Source organism: Primulina tabacum, chromosome 1, assembly GCF_025594145.1.
Source record: "Primulina tabacum isolate GXHZ01 chromosome 1, ASM2559414v2, whole genome shotgun sequence".
In the NCBI taxonomy this organism is placed as follows: Eukaryota; Viridiplantae; Streptophyta; class Magnoliopsida; order Lamiales; family Gesneriaceae; genus Primulina; species Primulina tabacum.
In genome coordinates this window covers 6,171,824-6,193,726 of record NC_134550.1, presented here as the reverse complement: position 1 = coordinate 6,193,726, position 21,903 = coordinate 6,171,824, and the positions used below count along the sequence as shown (strand labels likewise).

At 31.2% G+C, this 21,903-nt stretch overlaps 1 protein-coding gene across 2 annotated transcripts; it reads left to right on the top strand.

Moving 5' to 3' along the window:
- The first annotated feature begins 8,726 nt into the window (after positions 1-8,726).
- On the top strand, positions 8,727-16,785 carry LOC142537583 (ABC transporter G family member 28-like). 2 transcript variants are annotated; one of them, XM_075643091.1, is made up of 14 exons: positions 8,729-9,146; positions 9,307-9,383; positions 9,821-10,081; positions 10,436-10,499; positions 10,592-10,738; positions 11,043-11,077; positions 11,242-11,315; positions 11,508-12,424; positions 13,461-13,757; positions 13,973-14,437; positions 14,773-14,921; positions 15,300-15,589; positions 15,668-15,801; positions 16,352-16,785. In XM_075643091.1, exons 1-14 carry the CDS (start codon positions 8,896-8,898, stop codon positions 16,506-16,508), a joined length of 3,318 nt encoding a protein of 1,105 aa, XP_075499206.1. In that variant the 5' UTR covers positions 8,729-8,895; the 3' UTR covers positions 16,509-16,785. The 2 variants fall into 2 exon arrangements, with proteins under 2 accessions (XP_075499211.1, XP_075499206.1); XM_075643096.1 differs by lacking the exons at positions 14,773-14,921; positions 15,668-15,801; positions 16,352-16,785 and having other exon boundaries at positions 8,727-9,146; positions 15,300-15,471.
- The last annotated feature ends 5,118 nt before the right edge of the window (positions 16,786-21,903 follow it).

Here is a 21,903-nt window from a genome sequence, read left to right as displayed (position 1 = left end):
GTATTTGATTTGTATTGATGTTTCTGTTGAAAATGGTTTTGAAAACTGGAGTTATTCCCGCCCCCGCTTATTGAGTGACTACCAAATCACTCACCCACCAAACCTCTCTCAGATAAAAACAAGGAAGAAACGTTAGAAGTAGAAGAGCATAATCAGTTTTGGGGCTGGTGAAGAAGACTGTTGTCTCTCAGTTCTAAATTAAGTTTTCCACTGCAGCTGTTAAAACATTATCAAGTCTTGTTTTACATTTCCGCTATAAAACATTAGTTATTTGAGTTGTATCCGACATTGAAATATTCATTATCATGAATAAAAATACTGATTTGTGAATTTTGTACTTCTGAGGCTTGTTATTTTCGAATGCAAATTTGAGAGCAACGCCGGTGTCGACCAACCCCGTCCGTAGGGCATGACAGGGAGGATTTTCTGAATCTTAGTTCAAACCTTATAGATTCCTTGTGCATGAATTAATGATTTGTTTCCATTTACTAGGCTTCCCACTTCATGCATGGATATGTTCTTGTATATGCATGCCATTAAATTCAAAATTTCGAAATTTACATGCACAAGTGTAGATACTATTAAGCTCCATCATTAGAGATTTCCAATACACAAGGATTTTCAATATATTTCACACTTAATACAAGAATCCAAGATCCTAATTTCTTTGTAAATATTAATTACAATGTTTGAAAAAGAGAAAAAAATCCGGTTCTCACAAAATCTCCTAGATCAATGCTAAATCTACATCATATCTTCCATCTTATATATTTATATGTTTTTTCACACATATTAAGACTATTATTTGAGAATCGGATTTTACAAACGAATTTTATATTTTATCCTTGTATTTTATTCTTATTAATTCATTGAGTAAAAAGTAATTAGGTATATGAACTATTGAATAAATGTCAAATTGGTACATGAACTTTTATTAATAGTTTTATTGGTACATATCCGCGGGATTCCGACCAATTTCCGATGACATTTAACTAAAATGTCCAATTTGCCCTTTATAGATAAAGATTAATTAAGCTAATAAATTTTATCACATTTTATTCTTATTTCTAAACTCTTTCTTCCACTGTATTTTTTCACCATAAAAAAGTCTTTCTGCTTCCACGATACGCATTCCATTTTCCCCTCAATATGTTGAAAATTGATTGTCTCCACACAAGGTAGTCTCTCTCCTTCTTATGTTTTTGTCATTTCTTCTCATTGTAGTGCTTTTTTTGTAATGATATGCTTTGCTTAAAAGGTGTTCGATAGAAAGTTTAAACTAGTTTGGGTTATTAAAAATGCTTAATAGAAATTGTATTTGACTGGTTTGTGTTTTATTCTAATGTATATTTATATGTTTCTTTTAAATATACAGCTCATGATGAAGATGATTTTGCACCACTGTGATGAACAAATTGCTTTAAAGGATGTGCCAAGCCTTCAAAATTATGATTTGTCAATGTTGGTACGTGATTCTATAATAGCAATATTTGGTGCAGATATAGGTCAAATTGGTGATTTGACTGGATTAATTGGATTGGATGGCATTGCACCACGTTCTAAAGAAAGCTTTCCTTTGAACTGTGATAAAGATTTTAAAAATCTTTTTATGGCATATGAAGTATTTGGTGATGCGTCATTACATCTACGAGTGCGCTTATTGCACAATACTTTTGAAGGCCATGATCAACCAAACTATGTTGAAGTTTGTGTGCAACAAGAACTCATGAATGCTGATTTTAAAAATGATGAACTCACAGTTGATGTTGTAGAAATAGAGGAAGAGTTATGTTGTTGGAGTGACAATAGTGTTAGTAATGAAAAAAATGAGAAAAGATTAATTGATACAGAGAAGGAATTTGAAAGTGAAGGTGATGAAGATGATTCAGATTACAATTCTGATTGTGACCAATTTTTGAGTAGTGGTGATGAAGTTGAAACCTTGATGGAAAAACTAAGTGATAAAATGCATGGAGATGTCTTTGAAACTGAGAAAAATGGTAGAATTTGAGGTTGGTCAGATTTTTAAGGAATATGGAACATTTTAAGAGTGTTTTAGAGGATTACAAAGTCCAGGAGGGTTTTAGAATGAAGAGGATTCATAATACAAGAAATATGCAAACAACAAAGTGCAAAACCGATGATTGCCCTTGGAGGATCCACGCATCAAAGTGGATTGATGGAGTAACTTTTAAAATTTAAACTTATGGTGGTCCACACACTTGTGTTATGCAATAGAGATAAAAGTGCAACATCCAAGTGGATAGCTAAAAAATATGAGAAACAACTGAAATCTGCTCAAGGAATGACAGTTGGGGATTTGGGATCTGCTCTTATTGATGATTATGGTGTTCATGTTGATGTTTGTAAACTTTATAGAGCGCGAAAAAAGGTGACCAAAAAGTATATGGGTGATCATGAGGTTAGTTATAACAAACTTCCCAAATATGCTAAAGTTTTGAGAAAATATAATTCGGGCGTAACCTGTAAAATATTGTGTGAAGGATTAGATTTGTGCAATCTAAATTGTAATCCCATATTCAAGAGATTTTTTGTTAGTTTTGTTGCTCAAAGAGAGGGGTTTGTGAATGGATGTAGGCCCTTCATTGGGGTAGATGGTTGTTTCTTAAAAAATCTTTTTGGAGGACAACTTTTGTGTGCAGTAACACTTGATGCAAATTCTAGTATTTTTCCAATTGCAGTGATGATTTCTGAGGAAGAAAATCAGGATAGTTGGGAATACTTTCTTGATTGCTTACATTGGCATTTAGGAGATGAGAGATACTTAACCTTCATGAGTGATAGACAAAAAGGTTTCATAAATGCCATTAAGAAAATTTATCCTAATGCTAAGCATAGATATTGTGCTTGGCATAGGTATAATAATTTCAAAAGCTTATTTCCTGGACCAAAGTTTAGGAATAAATTTTGGGCAGCAGTGAAGGCTACTAATGTGTTTGACTTCAATGATATTATGGATGAGATTAAGCAAGAAAATACAGCAGCGTGCCTTTTCATTGGTCAAGACATGCTTTTGACATACATGTTAAGAATGACCATGTGACAAATAATATGTCTGAGTCATTTAACAGTGAGTTAAGGGTGATGAGACAAAAGCCGGTCCTTACATTATTGGAGCATATAAGAAGAAAACTAATGAAAAGATTTTGTGTAAGACAACAAAATGCTATGACTTGGAACTCAATTGTGCCCCCAAAAGTTGAAAGCAAATTAAGCATAAACTTTCAAGAAAGTAGACAATTGCATGGATTTGAATCATCTGAGCACTTATTTGAAATTAGTGATGGCAAATGGTTTGTTGTGAATTTGAATTCAAAGACTTGTGAATGTGGAGAGTGGCAGATTAGTGGAGTTCCATGCAAGCATGCAATTTTTTGTATCAATCATATAAGAGATGATCCTATGAAATATGTTGATAATTTTTTAACAAAAGCTGCCTATTTGAGGACATATGAGAGCAATATCAATGCTATTCTTGATGAATCTATGTGGGAGGATGAGAATTATCCTAAGATGATCGTGAGAAAGAAAGAAAGCAAACGTGGTAGGCCAAAGTTAAAAAGAATAAAAGGAGCAGATGAATCACTTACTGGTAAAAAAAATGAGATCTGTTCATTCGAGTTGTAGCATATGCAAAGAACTTGGACACAACAAAGCCACATGTCCTCGCAATCCTGGGAATTTTGGTAAAAAATTGAAGAAAAAGAAGAAAGGTAATATAATTTGTATTAGTTTATATTATTTTGGACACTGAAATATTTATTATTGATCTTATAGAGAATGTAAAATTAATTAGTGTTTGTTGTAATATAGTTGTTTAAATTCAAAATTTCTTACTCATAATATTTTTTTAAATGTCAAATTTTTGTTGTTAAATAATCGTCATTTCCTCACCTTTTTTTGTAATTATTTGACAGGAGATGTGCAAGAATCTCATCAAAATTGAGCATGATGGTAGAGTTTCAAACTTTTGGAAATGCAAGGATAGCTTTTGTGTTAAAAATTAAACTACGATTCACGATGATATTTTATATGTTTTGGAAATGACTTTTTTTGGTAGATTGTTTTGGAAATGATAATATGATAATTTTGGTAGATAATATAATGCTATTCCTGAGAAATGACTTGTTTTTGGTAGACTTTAAAAATTAAACTATGATTCACGATGATATTTTTTTGTATTTTTGTTCAAAGTTTCAATGATATATAAGGTGATTAACTTTCAAAATTTTATTTATTACTCATGTACTTTGTTGTGCTTAAATAATCTACGTTGTTAGTTAAATAGCACGGGACACAATCTATCGTGGTTTGATTGATATTGTTTAGATGGGTTCGTTATATTAAATAAAATTTGAAATTAATTTTTAGTCAAGAATTTGTTAAAATATCATATTCAATAAATGGTTATGTAACTAAAATATTATATTTTTTTTTTATCACAACCACTATTTATTTGAAAATGTTTTCAAAATTATTAATGAGAAAATTACGTATATATAAATCAAAATTTTAGCTAAATATATAATTTATTTTCTATATTATCAATTTATTTATTTAAAATTATTTACATATTGAATGCATTAATATAATATATGTAATTATTTTGTTGTAAAGGATATAACCTATCTAATATAATAAATATAATATACAAATATTCCTAATTAAAAAAAGAAATAAATTTGTATTTTTTTGTAATAAAGGGCAAATTGGACATTTTAGTTAAATGTCATCGGAAATTGGCCGGAATCCCGCGGATATGTACCAATAAAACCATTAATAAAAGTTCATGTACCAATTTGACATTTATTCAATAGTTCATATATCTAATTACTTTTTACTCTTAATTCATTTAAAAATTGTTGACATTTTTCCAAAACTTATAGTATATTTTTTTTAAAAAAAAATTGTTACTTGATGAAGGAATTGGATTCCACAAAATTGTCATTTAATATTTTTCTACTTCCAAAAAATCCCATGTTTGTCAAGTTAAATTATTTCGATAATAAATGGTAATTATAAATTGTGTTATGTATTTTTTAAATCATGACCATGTTCATTATTTCCATTTTGGTGTTTAATATAAATAGTAAAATTACAGTTAAAATTAAGTAATGAAAATAATAAAACAATTCGAATAAATAAAAAAAATTAACACTAAAATTAATTTAAAAATAAAAAATAAAAAAAATGAAATACAAAAAAATTATATATATATCCTTTTGCAATATTCGATGATGACATTTTTGTAATTTACACAATTCTCTATTTTGTAATATAAATTTAGAGAAGTGGGAATGAATGTATGACCCCAAACATCTGCCAATTTGAGTATTCTTATAGATTACGTACGTGTTTTATCTTCATTTATTTATTTGGACAGTGATTTTGTAGCTGTATTCTACTGTTATTTACTCTTAATTGTGACACCAAGCTGATTAGTGGACATTAAAATAATATTAATTTGATTTTTCTTCTTGGCCAGATAGGTTGACAATTTTTATAAATTAATAATTAATGACACCCCAAAAAAAATTTATATAATTAATATATGCATACACACATACATATATTTGGATATCAATCTAATTTTTTTGTTCGACTATTAAAGTTTCTAAAGTGTGTATAAAATAAAATGATCAAAAAACCTCATATGAGACGAATCTCTAACCGATCCGATCGATGAGAAATAATTTTTTTTCCCGTAGATATGGACTGAGTCGACCCGTCTCATGGATAGAGATATTTGAGACCCGTCTCATGGATAGAGATATTACGAGAGACTTACTTAAATGTGATTATGGTCAAGTAAAAGATTTAATAAACTTTCTTTTTACATTGATTAAAACACATTAGTAGATGTTTTTTGGGAGAGTTTAAGAAATAACTTTGGTCAATCTTTTTAATATATACCTAGCTAATAAAATAATATTAATATATGATGCAAGGTGTTCAAATGAGAAGTTCGATCAATTTGTGTATTATTATTTTTAATTAATCGAAACTTGAGGAGGAAACGAAAGAAACGTTCCAGGGATTCAAATCTGAAGTTCAAGCAATGTAGCATATTGAAAAATCAATGCATTGATCTGGACACTATATATATATATATATATATATATATATATGTATATATAATGTGATCGCTCCCTCCGTAACATTATAAAAATAAAATAAAATCAATGCACATAAAAGAAGTTTTTTTATTTAGGAAATCACCTTTTAAATATTGAGAAAGTTAGGTCGATTCGATTCATACTTAAGGTAAAAATTAATATTTTTGATATAAAAATTAATATTTTTTATAAGTCATATCGAGTTGAAGATCGGTCTTACAAAATTAATTCGTGAGATAATTGATAAAATTTAACCCTCTAAAAAGCTTTGAAAAAAGTAATTAGTAGTATATAACATTGAATGGTTCATTTACATTTTATGTTTGTTTTATTTTTTCTATAAATACCACTCATATTCTCCATATGAGGTAAGTGACTTTTAATTCAAAAAGCTCTCTCCTATGGAGGTTATCGCTTATTTGAGAGTTATAAGATTTTCGCGAGATAATACTCGGCATCTTTGAGTTTGTTCGTGAAACTTGTGACAACCTCGAGTAAGGCCGGACCTTCTATGAGACCAAGGAGGTCACTGCCTCAGGGTCCGATCTTGGAAGGGGTCCAACATATATATTTTGAGCTGGTGGCCTAACGAAAGGAGAAAAATTGGTCCAATATTAAATAAAAAAGACTCATTTGAATATTTTTTGTTTATAATTGATCAAGTTTGATCTTTTCTTTAAGTACGGATAGACAATATCAAGAGACTTTGGGGCATTTGTTGAGTTAGGAGAAGTTAAGAATTAGTCTTTTAACTAGTTTGTGAAATATTGTATAGAGCTTCAACAAATTTAAAATATGCTACAATTTTTGAAAAAATTGAATAATTTATTTTCAAATAATTGTATCGCCTATAAGATTTTTTAAATCATACCAGTAATAGTTGTTTAAGCAGAATAAACTTATTGAAGTTCAAGTTAATAAAGATTTATTTTCGATTAATAATATCACAAGATAGACTAAATGAGCTAATTATATTATGAATTGACAACGAAATGATCCGAAAATTATATTATACAAATTTGATATATATTTTTTCCTATAAAAAAGCTAGATCATTATTATGTAATTATTTCAAATATTTATCAACTTGTTTTTTATATAATATATTGTTTCTGGTGTATTTACATATTATTTATTGCATTTATTATTTTTTAACTGAATTTTTGCATTATTTATCATAACAAAATGACTTGTTTTTTTATATTTTTAGCTTCAGACCCGGATCGAACACATATAAGACTCTGACCCGAGAAGATCAATTATTGGATTTCCGTTCTGTTAATTGATTTATTGGAACAGAAGACCATTCAAGTCATGATCTCCTGGATTACCCAAATTCTCATTCCAAGTAATTAATTATAACCCTCATCAAGATTATTTTATATATTGATAATTTGATTATACCCCTTTAAATAATAATAAATGAATTATCAAAATTTTCCTCAATTAATGCCAAAAATATCTTCCCATTGCCCAATTGGCCAATGCCTATTAAATTTCGACAAACTTATCTTGACAGCTTTGACAAAAGAAATGGTCAAAAATATCTACAGAATAATTTGTGACATAAATTTATTGGATAAAAACTTATGTGAGACGATCTCACATGTCGTATTTTGTGAGATAGATCTCTCATTTGGGTCATCCATGAAAAATTATTACTTTTTATGCTAAGAGTATTACTTTTTATTGTGAATATTGGTAAGATTGACCCATCTTACAAGAGACCTACTCAACTTATATTACGAATTATTATTTATTTGAAATTTCACACGTGTCGATTCGTGTAATTAATAACATAATTAAATAGATATTTGAGATATGATAACTACTTGTTAATTTGTAAAATCTGTCTCCGACTATTGCAAATGATGTTTTTATGATTAATTTTTTTTATTAGCTATCACAATTAATATAAAACAATTAAAAAACTTTAACTAAAATCTAAAGAATTTTTTTTGAGTTTATCCAAGGTTTGTTTCAATTAAGTTTAAAACCCGAGATTAATAGATTAATTAATAGATTTATGGCAAAAACTTGTGTGAGACGGTCTCACGGATCAGTATTTTATGAGACGAATATTTTATTTGGATCATCCATGAAAAAGTATTACTTTTTATGCTAAAATCATTATTTTTTATTGTAAATATCGATAGGGTTGACCCGTCTCACAGATAAAAATTCGTGAGCTCGTCTCAAAAGAGACATGCTCTAAATTTATATGAGAGTTATTAATTTTATTTTTTTATCCGACTAGCGATAATCATGGCATATTAATTTACCGAAGTTGTCGAGGAACAAAAATATGCCATTTTTTAGAAAATGTTGTATGATTTAAAAAATTTAAGTTTTATTGTTAAGATTATTTAAAATATTTTAAAACGAAAGTGTTTGTACTTTGACATATAATATTAATTATTCAAATTTAATATAAAATATATATATATTTGAAAATATAGAATGTATTTTTTTTAATTACATTTAGAATGTATTTTTTACTAAACAGATGATAGGCATTGGAAGGAAAAAAAGCTTACCGAGCAAGTGGAAAATAGCTACAAAATTTATATGTGATATAAAAATCCAACGCCGTGTGTTCCCATGCGTCATTTTGACCATCGCTCGAAAACTCGTCTCGTGATGATCTTCTTCAAGATCTCTCTTTGCCCCACCTCAACTGCCCAACAGACATCTTCATTGGGATCAGCATAGTTTGAATCTTGCAGAAAATCTGGTCTCTGCAACTTGTAAAAGAGCAATGATAAGAAGGAAGCTGCTGGGATCTTCTGCATTCACATGTCTTTTCTATGCCTGCATCGTTACACTCCACCCATTCAGCTTCCTGCGGTTTGTGCAATGCCAACTTGGTGCGTTGAGTCCACCCCCGCTGCCAAATCCTGGTACTTTTGACTTATTGACTCAAGCAGCTTACGCCAGGCTCGACAATCTCACCACGGAGTTGCTCTCCAGCCAACTTGTGCAAGAATACAGCTTTTGCATCGAGGATCCGTAAATGTTCTTCTTTTTTTTTTTCATTTGATTTTTCCCAAAGACTGGATGAGTGAAAAGGAAGATGAAGGATGGTTTTTGATGGGTTTTTTGTGTTAATTTATTATTATGTTTTGTTTTGTCTAGAGCTGTTGCAACTGTCTTCTTTTGGGTGTTGCAGGAAAGCTGATTGGGATAAAGCCTTTAATTATTCTTCAGATTCGAATTTCTTGACTGCTTGTATGCTCAAAGTCGGAGGTGATGTCACTTAATTTTTTAACTGTTTTGTCCAATGAAGCAAAATAATTATTTTGTAAACTTACTGTTGGAAACGTGTACATATGAGGTTTCAGCTGTCTGGTTAAATGCTATGTTTCTTGTTGTCGTGATATGTGTTTAATGTGAATTTGACCAATTTTTAGTGAGATTTGGATCCGGATTAATGGTTGGAAACACATAATGGATGTCGAAATGGGTTGAATAATAATGTTATGACGCAAAAGATGCATCAAATAATCGATTGTGCATATTCTTGATTAGTTTCATATGTTCACCTGTTTTCTTGAAAGAAACCTGCTAGTGGCTAGGCCTTACCTAAATATGAAGCTCCTCTGCTACTAGTATGTTTTGTATGCTTTCTAGTTTGTTTGTTTAGGGGTCTTATTATTTATAAGCTTTTACCTGTTCAATGGCAGATGTTAGTCGACGATTATGCACAGCCGCGGAAGTAGAAATTTATTTTAATAATTTGCTCAATGGGATGAACCGTGCGAGACCTAACCGGAATTGTAACTCAACATATTGGGTTGCTGGTTGTGAACCGGGATGGGCTTGTATGACCGATATTGAGGGGCAAGTTGATCTTAAAAATTCTCAAGAAGTACCTGCAAGAGGAAGTGATTGCCAATCTTGTTGTGAGGGCTTTTTTTGCCCATCTAGCATCACATGCATGATACGTAAGTCAAGTCATCGAGATTACTGCCGGTTTTTTATTTCAATTACTCACTGTGCGTATGCTGATGTTCTAATTTTTGTATAGCGACTAAGGATAATGTTTCGACTTTTCCATTTGTTCTGAACATGCTTGCTTTGCTGCTGAACCCCATTTCTTCTTCATACGCCTTTTTGGATACTTCACAGTTCTCTGCATGCCTCCATTATTCTTCTTGTTATTAATAAAGAGCTTACAGGCTTGACTATATTTGTCTCTATTTTTGTGTGATATGATATGTATTAAGCTTTGTTAATTTACTCCATGATCTTTTATGATCATACTGCGACATCACTAATCATTCCATTTTTGTCTGCAGCATGTCCATTGGGTGCCTACTGCCCACTTGCAACACTCAATAAAACTACAGGCATATGCGATCCGTGAGTTCGAATTTTCTTATTATACTTCTTTTGTCATTGTAGTTTACCACTCTATGCGATTTATAGCATATTGATAAATAATGGACTGACAGATATTCTTACCGAACACCTCCGGGACAACCAGATCATAGTTGTGGTGGTGCAAATATATGGGCTGATGCACGGACCAACAGGGAGATGTTCTGTCCTGCGGGTTCCTATTGTCCAACAAACACAGTGGAACGACCTTGCAGCAGTGGGTAGTAATTTACTTTCCAACACCCATTTGATTGATTGTCTTAGTTTTTGTTTTTGAACATCAATATTTTGGGCATATGATCCTCTGGTTTTACTTTTTTTTTTTTTTTGGATATACTACCTATCGTGTCTGTTTGAGCTCATGTTATCCATTTGATTGATTGTCTTAGTTTTTGTTTTCGAACATCAATATTTTGGGCATATGATCCTCTGGTTTTACTTTTTTCTTTTTTTGATATACTACCTATCGTGTCTGTTTGAGCTTATGTTATTTCATTGCTAATACTTGATGTAATAAATTCTCAGGAATTATTGTCCAATGGGTTCCACTGGTGAAAAACGTAAGTTCTTCAATTAGTGGAGAGTGAAAATATGCCACATCAATGTATCCTTTTTCCTGAACTCAACCTCCATGCGTTTTAGAAGTGTATTTTCTGAATATCTAAAGGTAGAAATGTTGGATCATCTTGACATTTTGCATTGGGTTTTAAATGTTGATTTACAGGATGCTTCAGGTTGACTACATGTGATCCGAAAACTGAAAGTCAAAATATTCATTTATATGGTGTGATGCTTATTGTAAGTTAATCTCTTTGGATTAATAACTACAACTTGATCGTGTTTCCTTGAAATATCTTTTCCTTACTACTTTATGGCTCCATTACAGTGTACTGTTTGGAAACCTTTAAATCATGGCATTTTACTTAGTGCCTCTATTTCCTTTTCTTCTCTGTCAGTTGGATGTTGATTTACTATCCGTCAATATTGCAGGGTGCATTAAGTACTCTTTTGCTCATTATATATAATTGTTCAGACCAACTTCTTATTATTCGTGAGAGGAGATTCAGAAAATCCAGGGAAACGGCAGTAAGAAATGTTAGGGAGAAGACAGAAGCACGTGCAAGGTGGAAATCTGCCAAAGATGCTGCTGTGAAGCATGTGGCTGAATTGCATGCTCAGATTTCTGGCAGATTTTCTAAAAGGATGCCCTCAAATCCGGAGGAATTCAAAATTCTGAATGAAATAGAAACCGAAATGACTGATGATTTATATTCATCCGTATCAGCCGATGGCTCTGGTATGCCTCATCAATCAAATGCCAATTCCAAAGGAGAGAAAACAGAATCCAGTCTTCATATTCACACGGAAGATGAGAAGGAAGATAATTTTGGCAAATTCGACATTGATTCCAGAAACAAAGATGTCAAAAACAAAGTTTCAAAAGGAAAAGATATTCATACACGTAGTCAGATTTTCAATTACGCATATACACAACTTGAAAAGGAGAAAGCTCAGCAGCAACAGAGCAAGAACCTTAATTTCTCGGGTCTAATTTCATTGGCTGCGAATGATGAAATTAGGAAAAGGCCTTTCATTGAGATCGTGTTTACAGACCTCACTGTCACTTTGAAAGGCAAGCGTAAAAAACTTTTGAAGTCCGTCACTGGGAAGATAAGTCCTGGCCGTGTTACGGCTACCATGGGCCCATCGGGAGCTGGGAAAACTACTTTTCTTTCTGCTTTGACAGGAAAAGCAGTAGGATGCAACGTGACTGGCTTGGTTTTGATTAACGAAAAGGCAGTATCAATCCATTCATATAGAAAAATAGTTGGTTTTGTTCCACAAGATGACATTGTGCATGGAAATTTGACTGTGGAGGAGAATCTATGGTTCAGTGCAAGGTGCAGGTATGTGAAGTTAAATTGTGCATATTGCAGGTGCAATATTTATTTTTAAGAAAAACACTAGGCATGCATTACTCATTTACGCGAATCAGTTATGCAACCAAGTAGCACACATTATACCGAGTTAGTCATCCGGGCAGGTCACCCTTCGATCCTGACCAGCCCATCACTGAATAAATTTTCCAATTTCATGTGTAATATTTCTAAAAGCGTAACAGAGATATATCAACTAACGATAGACCGTAGCTTTTCCTTTCTTATATCTAGTTTAATATAATCGCACGAGCTCAAAACCACTGATATGGTCTGATACCCTAGTATCAAGTAGACAACATCTGTCTCAATGAAAATAACAAAAGAAATAGTCTTTGGAACATTCCAGCTGTTAGGCTTTTCAAATCTATGTGCACTCAAGAAGTTGGATCTTTGAAATTTGCATTGCTGCCTCAGAAGGTCCTGGTGGAAGTGTACCATTACATTAACAATTTTTGTCAAGATTCTATCTATTGACATGGGAATTCAAGCCTAAGTTCCTTCCTCAAGTTAGATTCTGCTATTAGCGATGTATGATAATTTAAACCATCATAGTTTTCAGCTTAGTTGGACGGCTTCCCATGGATTTGATGGATCTTGGATAAGCCACGGATTATAGCCGAAAGTTGCAACGTTTGCTGCTCTTGATTCAATTTAATGAATTAGACCTCCATGTCTAGTCGCTTCAAGTCCATGAAAGAGATCTCTCACTTGGTATTCTTATTAGAAACTTAAAAGTATTTATTGAAGGGTGTTCCTGGTCAGTGGCTACAATATAGAAGTAATTAAAGGAACAAAGTTTACAAAAGGAAATTAATCACACTATATTCCAAAATAATTAAATAAAATCTCACTCATAGTAAAAGAGCACGTTTAGCCAACTTCAAAGAATTCAGATTATCGTTGTAATTAGATCCTTGATTTGTGAATTTGTTTACTGATTATCTGTAAGAAATAATTGCAACATGAAATTATTATTGATCGCATTTACATTTTAATTTTGAAGACTATCTGCAGATTTATCGAAGCCTGAGAAGGTGCTTATAGTCGAAAGAGTCATTGACTCCTTGGGTTTACAGGCTGTACGAGCTTCCATAGTCGGAACAGTGGAGAAGCGAGGAATCTCTGGAGGTCAGAGGAAAAGAGTAAATGTCGGCCTGGAGTTAGTGATGGAACCGTCACTATTGTTCTTAGATGAACCGACATCCGGGTTGGACAGCTCATCTTCGCAGCTACTTCTTAGAGCTCTTAGGCGGGAAGCTCTCGAGGGGGTAAATATATGCATGGTTGTCCATCAACCAAGGTAATAACCAATGTAGATTGTACTTTGATACCTAGTGCAAAAAAAAGAAAAAACGATAACCTGGTTCAATAATACATGTAGCGGAAGTAACGTGTGCACAATATGCTTTGATAAAATCTTAGAAAAATATGAAATTTGAATGGCATCTAATTTCTTCAGGTCAAGCCTATTTTTTCACTAGGTTTTTGTTATTTTCAAGTGTTTTCTTGTTGCAGCTATGCATTGTTCCAGATGTTTGATGATTTGATACTTCTAGCAAAAGGAGGCCTTACTGTATATCATGGACCTGTAAGACAAGTTGAAGAATACTTTGCAGGTCTAGGCATCTGTGTCCCAGAGCGTGTTAATCCACCAGATTACTTTATTGACATTTTGGAGGGGTTAATTAAAACAAGCTCAAGTTCCGGTGTTGATTATGAGGACCTTCCTGTTAGATGGATGCTACATAATGGTTATCCTATCCCCCCTGATATGAGAACTGATTCAAATGGAACTTCAAATCATGAGTTACATGATTCTGTCATGGAGGAACAATCCTTTGCTGGGGAAGTATGGCAACATGTTAAATCCCATGTTGCACAAAAGCATGATAGGATACGGCGCAACTTCTTACAGTCAACCGACTTATCCAAAAGGAAAACCCCAAATATTATCTTACAGTACAAGTACTTCCTTGGAAGGTACATGAACAAAAAGCGCTTCTGATTAGAAAGTTCCAATCGTAGCACAGATTATTTATTGCTTTATAAAAAAAAATTATAACAAATAGTATTGCATAGTATTTGTGCAACTTAAATCTTTTAATTCATATAACTACGCAATGACCACTTTTTTCCAATGGAAACTGACGCAAAAATTTGACATCAACTCCAATACCAATCATAGGACCAAACACTCGTTATGCTAAAAGCTTATTTACGTCATCATCATGTCTATTATCATTAAATGTTGTTGTTGTGCGCTTTATTGTAAACAACATTTATTTATCCTCGTGTACATGTCATGGCAATCTCAGACTTAGTAAGCAGCGATTGAGAGAAGCTAAAACACATGCTGTAGATTATCTTATCCTGTTAATTGCTGGGGCCTGCTTGGGATCACTTACTAATGCAGATGATGCAACCTTTGGTTTTGGTGCTTATACATATACCATAATTGCTGCTTGTAAGTTCATCTAGGTCCCTGTTTTTTCTTACTTTAGTTGATGTTTATTTCACTGTATCATGGATCACGAAGTTGACATTTTTCATGCTTGTGTCCCATAAAGGATGAAGAATGCCCTTTGATGCTTTGCCTCCCCCCACCCCTTATTCAGACTAAGATAACAACAATTTTTATTTATAGTCGTCTAGAAATGTAACTTTCGCTCACTATAATGCTATAATTATTTTTACTTAAATATCATATATTGAAATTTTTTTTTTAAACGTCCGACACTCATGAGCTTAAAAGTGTGTGTCTGTACCTTGTGACTCGTTATCTCTTGCTTTATAATTAAATTGGAAATTATCTCTTGCTTTATAATTAAATTGGCAATTTCAGCTCTATTGTGCAAGATTGCGGCTCTAAGGTCGTTTTCTCTGGACAAGTTACAATACTGGAGAGAGAGCGCTTCTGGCATTAGCAGCTTCGCTCATTTCATGGCCAAGGACACGGTTGATCTATTCAACGTACTGATGAAGCCAGTCGTCTATCTCTCCATGTTTTATTTCTTCAGCAACCCAAAATCTTCCTTTGCAGACAACTACGCCGTCTTACTCTGCCTCGTTTACTGTGTAACTGGTATAGCTTATGCCTTGGCCATCTTTCTTGAACCAGGTCCCTCCCAGCTGGTAAATCTAGGACATCAGTATTTGATTTTAATTTGTGCTGCAAAAAGTACAATGGAACTGATCTTTCACTTTCTGTAGTGCGCGGTGCTTCTTCCGGTTGTTTTGACTCTTATTGCAACTCAGTTGAATGGAAGCAAGTTTGTGAGGACTGTAGGCGGCTTTTGTTATCCAAAGTGGGCACTCGAAGCATTTGTTATTGCAAATGCAGAACGGTACGACTTCTTATATATAGCCTGCAGCATTTTCAAGAATAAGAAATTAAGGCAGCGATCCAGTTGTCATGCTAGCATCTAATGCTTGAAAATTTAGTTCGTTGAGTGGGGAAACCCTTATGTTTAATACAAAATAAAAAAGGATGAAGAAATACAGGAGAGGCCAGACAATTGGCATTTAAAAAAAAATTATCATAGTATCGACTGAATGCGAAATGGTTGCGAGCCACAATTCTTTAGTTTTATTTATTCCTGGCATTGTTCATACCTATCGTGCTCATAAATATGGTTCTGTATTCATCATGGCGAGTTGTTCAAGAATTGGAAAACCAATAATGGGTGCATGAGAAAGGGTCCCATACAGGATAAAGTTTTACTACCTTACCAGTCAAGTCTGTTCTCAATTATATGATGGTGTAAAGCCAGCATTGTATGAAGTATCCTCTTTTTAGTTTGTGTTGGACGCACACTCTTGGTCAAACGTAAGGATAGAGTTTTCTAAAATGAGCAATTGTAATTCGTGTTGTAACTGGGAATATTTTGATTTCAGGTACTATGGTGTGTGGCTCCTGACACGATGTGGCGCACTCCATAGATTTGGCTACAATGTAAATCACTTTGTTCTTCGTTTATCCATGCTGATTCTTGCCGGTGTAGGATTCCGTGCGATGGCTTTCATCGGTATGGTAACTTTCCGAAAGAAGTAGCATACCTACAAAGAGTTGAAATGCTCTGTTGATATGGCGATGTCGCGCAAAAGTTGCACAAATTTTCTGCTTTGTTTGATGGGAATGAGTATTGTAAGTGAGATCAGTTGTAGCAGAAGATTTGATATGTGGAGAAGCTAGTTCAACCTACGTTTTAGATTGCATCGTTCTTTGTTGGATGACAGATGCTTGTGTGTAAACTGTAAAGGATAGTTCCACGGTGAAATATAGCATGTGTAAACTGTAAAAGATAGTTCCGCGATGAAAAATTTAAAAATAAACTTATATGAATTCTTGCATCTTATTTAAAAATGAGGCTGTTGTATAAATTGTTTGTATGATAAGATAGAAAAAAGATCTGAAGGGTATGAAACTTGAGGAAACTGAAAATTAATGAGAAGGATTAGAGAGTAATTTGGATCATAGGAAAAAGTATTGAAATTACTAGAATAAAATAAATCATTGAGATCAATAAATTGAAAGGGTAAAAGGAAAAAAAAAAATGAGAAAATGGACTGGATAATAATTTAAAAAGTATTATTTTTTTTATTTTTTTTGCAGTATTGTTTTTTTTTTTTGTTATTTATACTATCAAATTTTAGTTTTAATCCTACATCTTTCGATTTTTTGTAATATTAGTTATTTTTAATTTTGAATGATGATATGATACTGTACGGTTGAATAAAAAACTGAAATCGCCAAAGAAACAAAGATAGCAAACTAAAATTAAAATTTGACTAGGTCATAAATATGATTTAAATTTAGATCAATGATGCATATTTTTTTGTGATGTTATATTTTATACAATTTTGTAGATCTAATTTGACTAACTTTATGTATGGGCCTTTCGAAAAATTATATATTATTAATTTATCGAAATTATTACTTTAGCATTCTCTCCGATCTATTAATTTATCGATATTCTTCTGGAAAAAGAACAACCATCGACTTGGATTTTCACATTAACTCAAAAAAATATTATACACAACACAATTGGCATAGTCTGGTACACATGATAGGATAAACATGTGATATATAATATAAGGATAAATCAAAGATAAATAAGATGTAGGATATTATATTTAATGTTTGGTATGATTTTAATAAGAGTGATTAAATTTATATATTAGATTGTAATGACAAAATTAACCTTATCATATAAATTTTATAATTTCAAAGTTGTTGCTTTAGTTCATATTTCTTATCTGTTCATACGTCGACAGTGCTAGCATGATTTATTTTTTTTACCTAATTTTATTTATTATATAATATGATAATTGAGCCCTTAATTTTGTGAGTCGAGTCAAATATAAATTTTTAAGATTAATCGAGTAATACTAATAATTTTATTGATATTTATAAAAATTATTTATATAATTATCTCGAATTCATTTATATAATTATCATAATATATAATAAATAAAAATATTTATTTGATTTTAATTTCTACCTACTAGCATAGATTTATAAAAATCATTTAAAAGTTGAGGACAATTAAATCATTTGTATTGTATTTTATCTTTAAATTAAAATTATCACAACTAATAGAAGGGACATTTTATCCTTCTAAAAATTATTTATTAAGGGCCCATGATATTATCACGGGTTTCTTAAAAAGGTACCAAACATGGGATAATGATGATTATTTATCAATCCCTCCCTTATCCCATGTACCAAACTATGCCATATGTACATGGACTTGACTTGGAATGCGATTCTATATCCCACTATTAAATTATACAATTCATAATATAATTGTAAGCCCACAATTGTATTAAAATCATAGCAATAGTTACATGTCCACTTATTCATTAGATTGATTTTGTGGGCTCACATAATTTAATTAATTATACATGAATAAGCTATCTAATAAAAGATCCAATAATGTGATATAATTAATTATGGTTTCCAAAGTATTAAATAAATTGGTATGATCCACCTTATGTGTAGAAACTCAGCTCAATTAAGTCTTATATGATGGATCGAAGATTGTTAATGTTATATAAGATTATGGTCTCGAGACACAGCATAATATATATGACACATATATTCTAGATATCTCTCATTCTCACATCTAAGATAAGAATAAGGTGATCGATTTTATGTTATATTGGAAGATTTGTAACTTCAACGCTATATCAATCAATGGATTCTGGTACGCGTTTACCCTTATTCATATTTTCTCATAATTCGACACAAATTCTTGATGTGTTGTGATATATGGATTTGATTAGATAATTTATAAATTTATTTTTATTAAATCTCTAACATCTTGATAATTAATTTTTAGTTCGATATTACTCTATTAAGAGGATTAAATATGCGCCCCGGTCCTTTCATGATCATGAAATAGAAATGATTAAAGACAATCCACCACGACCAATATTGATCACAAGACTCTCATCTTACCGGAGTTTTACTATTTACTAGTGAAAAAAATTAAGAGAAAACTGTAAATTTAGTTTTTTATGTTTATCTATTTGAAATTTTGATTATCTATCTTACTGAATTTTATTTTAATCAATTATCTTTGTTTTTCTTGCAATTTTAGTTCTTTTCTAATTGACGCTAATTGTCCGGTGTTACACAAGCACTTCAATAAAAAAATACTTGAATTGCAAAAACAATTACCGAAATACTAAAAATTGGAATATATCGGACTAAAACTCAATTCTGACAAGAAATCAAATTAAAATCGCCAATAACCAAATATAAAGAATTTTAAAAAAAAATTTCCCAAAAAAATTAAATATTAATGGGAAAAAAATTAGATTAATGTCGTACTTCTTTTAGTAGTATATATAGCCAAAACGGCATTGTTCTTATCTTCTGTCGTTGATTTGTTAGAGAAACAATTCATATCTTATTTAACATGATGCCCGAACACGACATCCGACCAAACCCCGAGTCTAAAATATTACTTATTACAAAAATGCATTAAAAATGGCAATAAAAAAATACATCAATAATATTTGTTTAATGAAAAGATAAAACAATATTGTAAAATAGTTCAAGTTTTTATTATTTTCACGGAGTCAACGTTTTCCCCCTTGTAATGTACATTGGCTAATTGGCTAATGGACGCCTGTGTACTATATATCTATATGTTTATATGTAGTTATAATTTTGATGTTCTGCTCACATATCGGTGAGTAACTTATGATCAACAAGTTGTTCGGCGTCCCCATGAGTTGATCACCAATATTGACATCTACAAGATGATCATATGAATATCTTGGAATCATTAATGCATCAATTTTCTCGAGACACGAAAAAGGTGTGCATAATGATATTTTCTTGTCTCGACAAAATTGTTGCATTAATGATTTCAAGATGTTCATATGAATATTTTGTCTGCACCCATGAGTTGATCATCAACTGTGCAAGGTAACAAAGAGTTTACGTATATATAATTTTGTTATATTGTCCACTAATCGTGTTTATCTCTTTGTCCGTCACTGAGATGACATTCATCTATCGGATGTGATCAAGTATATCGAAATTATATATTCAATAGATGAATGTTAAATCAGTGGTGGGCAATATAGCAAAAAATATATATGTATATATATATGTATATAGACGGGAATACAAATATCTGAATTTCGTACTCATGAGTTGAACTTATTAATTACCTGAAAATATTATTATTCAAAAGGGAAATTACCTTAAAATATTCATTAAATAATCCAAATTGCGTCAATTGTTTAGTTTGGCTAAACACATGGCAAATGACACGAACCATTAAAAAATATAATTAGACATATTCAACAAATTATAGGAAATCATAGTCAAACATAACTAAGTATATATTAGACATATAATTTATTTTATTGCCTAAATTATATTGAATTCGTCTATAAATATAACAAAATAAAGAAAATTTTCCTTGCCGAGTTAAAATATTTCTCATAATGAAATTTTATCCTTTTTAATTTAAGAAAATACAAGACGTGTTCAATGACATGAACCTGTTGAAGATTACCTCCCGAGGGGTTTCCTGGGAAATGCCAATGTTTTATCCCTTTATTTCGGTAATTTTGAGAAAATCAATATTTCGTTTCCCAACATAATCTGTTGGCATAATTTTAATTTTAATTTAAATTTTTATTTCACCTAAAAACATTCTGTTATTATTAAATATTAACATCAAATAATATTATTGTTGATTTAAGCGTACATGAACGGAAATAGTATTGAAATGAGTGACCTCTTAGTTAATATGGTGTGTTAACTTGTTAACATTGCGGTACTTGATCTATTTGGCTAGGCGGAACCGTAAAAGAGTGATGTCAGATCTTAACTGATATTATTGTCTGTGCTGAAGAAATGATCGACGGTAGAGAAAGAATAAAACTGACTTATAAGAGATACGAGACATTATCAGCTGATAGACACTCATCTCTCCGTACTCATGGACATAACTACCCGACCCACTAGCACTCAAGTAGGCACACTCTGTGTTGTCCTGAGTAAAAAAAAAAATTATGTATTGACTAACAGATATACCTTTTGACATATTAATAAGCTTTTGATCATAGGAATTATATTAAAAAAATTTTGAATATTGTACAAGCTAATTAAAAATAATAATGCAATAAAATTTCCTATGATATAGCATTTTTCTGAAAAGCCAAAAAATAATACATAGCATTCAATCTCTGAGCCATTTTTCCAAAAAAAAAAAAAAAACACACTCAGAAACACCGAAAATAAAACCAAACCTTTCAAAAAAATAAATAAAAAAATAAAACCCAAAAAATTATTATATCTATTTTCCAAAAAAGAAAAAGAAAATGATTATTTCTGTTCAATTTTTCACACCTTTTCAAAAACATATTATAATATTATTTTGTAATATAGAATTTACACCCTTCATCATTATCCACAAAATTAATTTAAATTAATTATAATTACAAAAAAAAATTTATATGATTTTAATTATCCTATCGGAAAACAATTTCAAACACATTTTCATAAATTCTTTTTCCTAAATACTTTCTTTTAAATATAAAAATTAGAACCCAATATTAACTCATAAATTTTCTTTTCTAGGTTATTTTACCGAGCCACGACTCTAAGACGAAGTCATCCTACAGAAAACTTCTCAACGAAGCAATCAAAGGTTAGTTTTAAAAGATTAATAATGTCTTGTTATCAAGATCGGGGTAATTCAATTTTTTTGAGAATTAAGTATTAAACTAATACACACTTATATATATTTACTTTTAAAAATCAATTGAATTGTATATTAATAAGTGTTTAGAATGAATAATCCGTTTATATACTCTCTACGAAAATGATTTATCAAATTTAAATTGACATAGGATAAGGCCGTTACATAGTTTTAAAAAAATTCATTACGATTTCTTACGGGAAAATTATATTTGATCAT

Coding starts and splice junctions, on each gene's coding strand:
- LOC142537583 (XM_075643091.1), top strand. CDS start 8,896: ATGATAAGAAGGAAGCTGCTGGGATCTTCTGCATTCACATGTCTTTTC. Junction 11,078..11,241: donor GGGTTCCACTGGTGAAAAAC/GTAAGTTCTTCA, acceptor GTTGATTTACAG/GATGCTTCAGGTTGACTACA. Junction 14,922..15,299: donor ATATACCATAATTGCTGCTT/GTAAGTTCATCT, acceptor TGGCAATTTCAG/CTCTATTGTGCAAGATTGCG.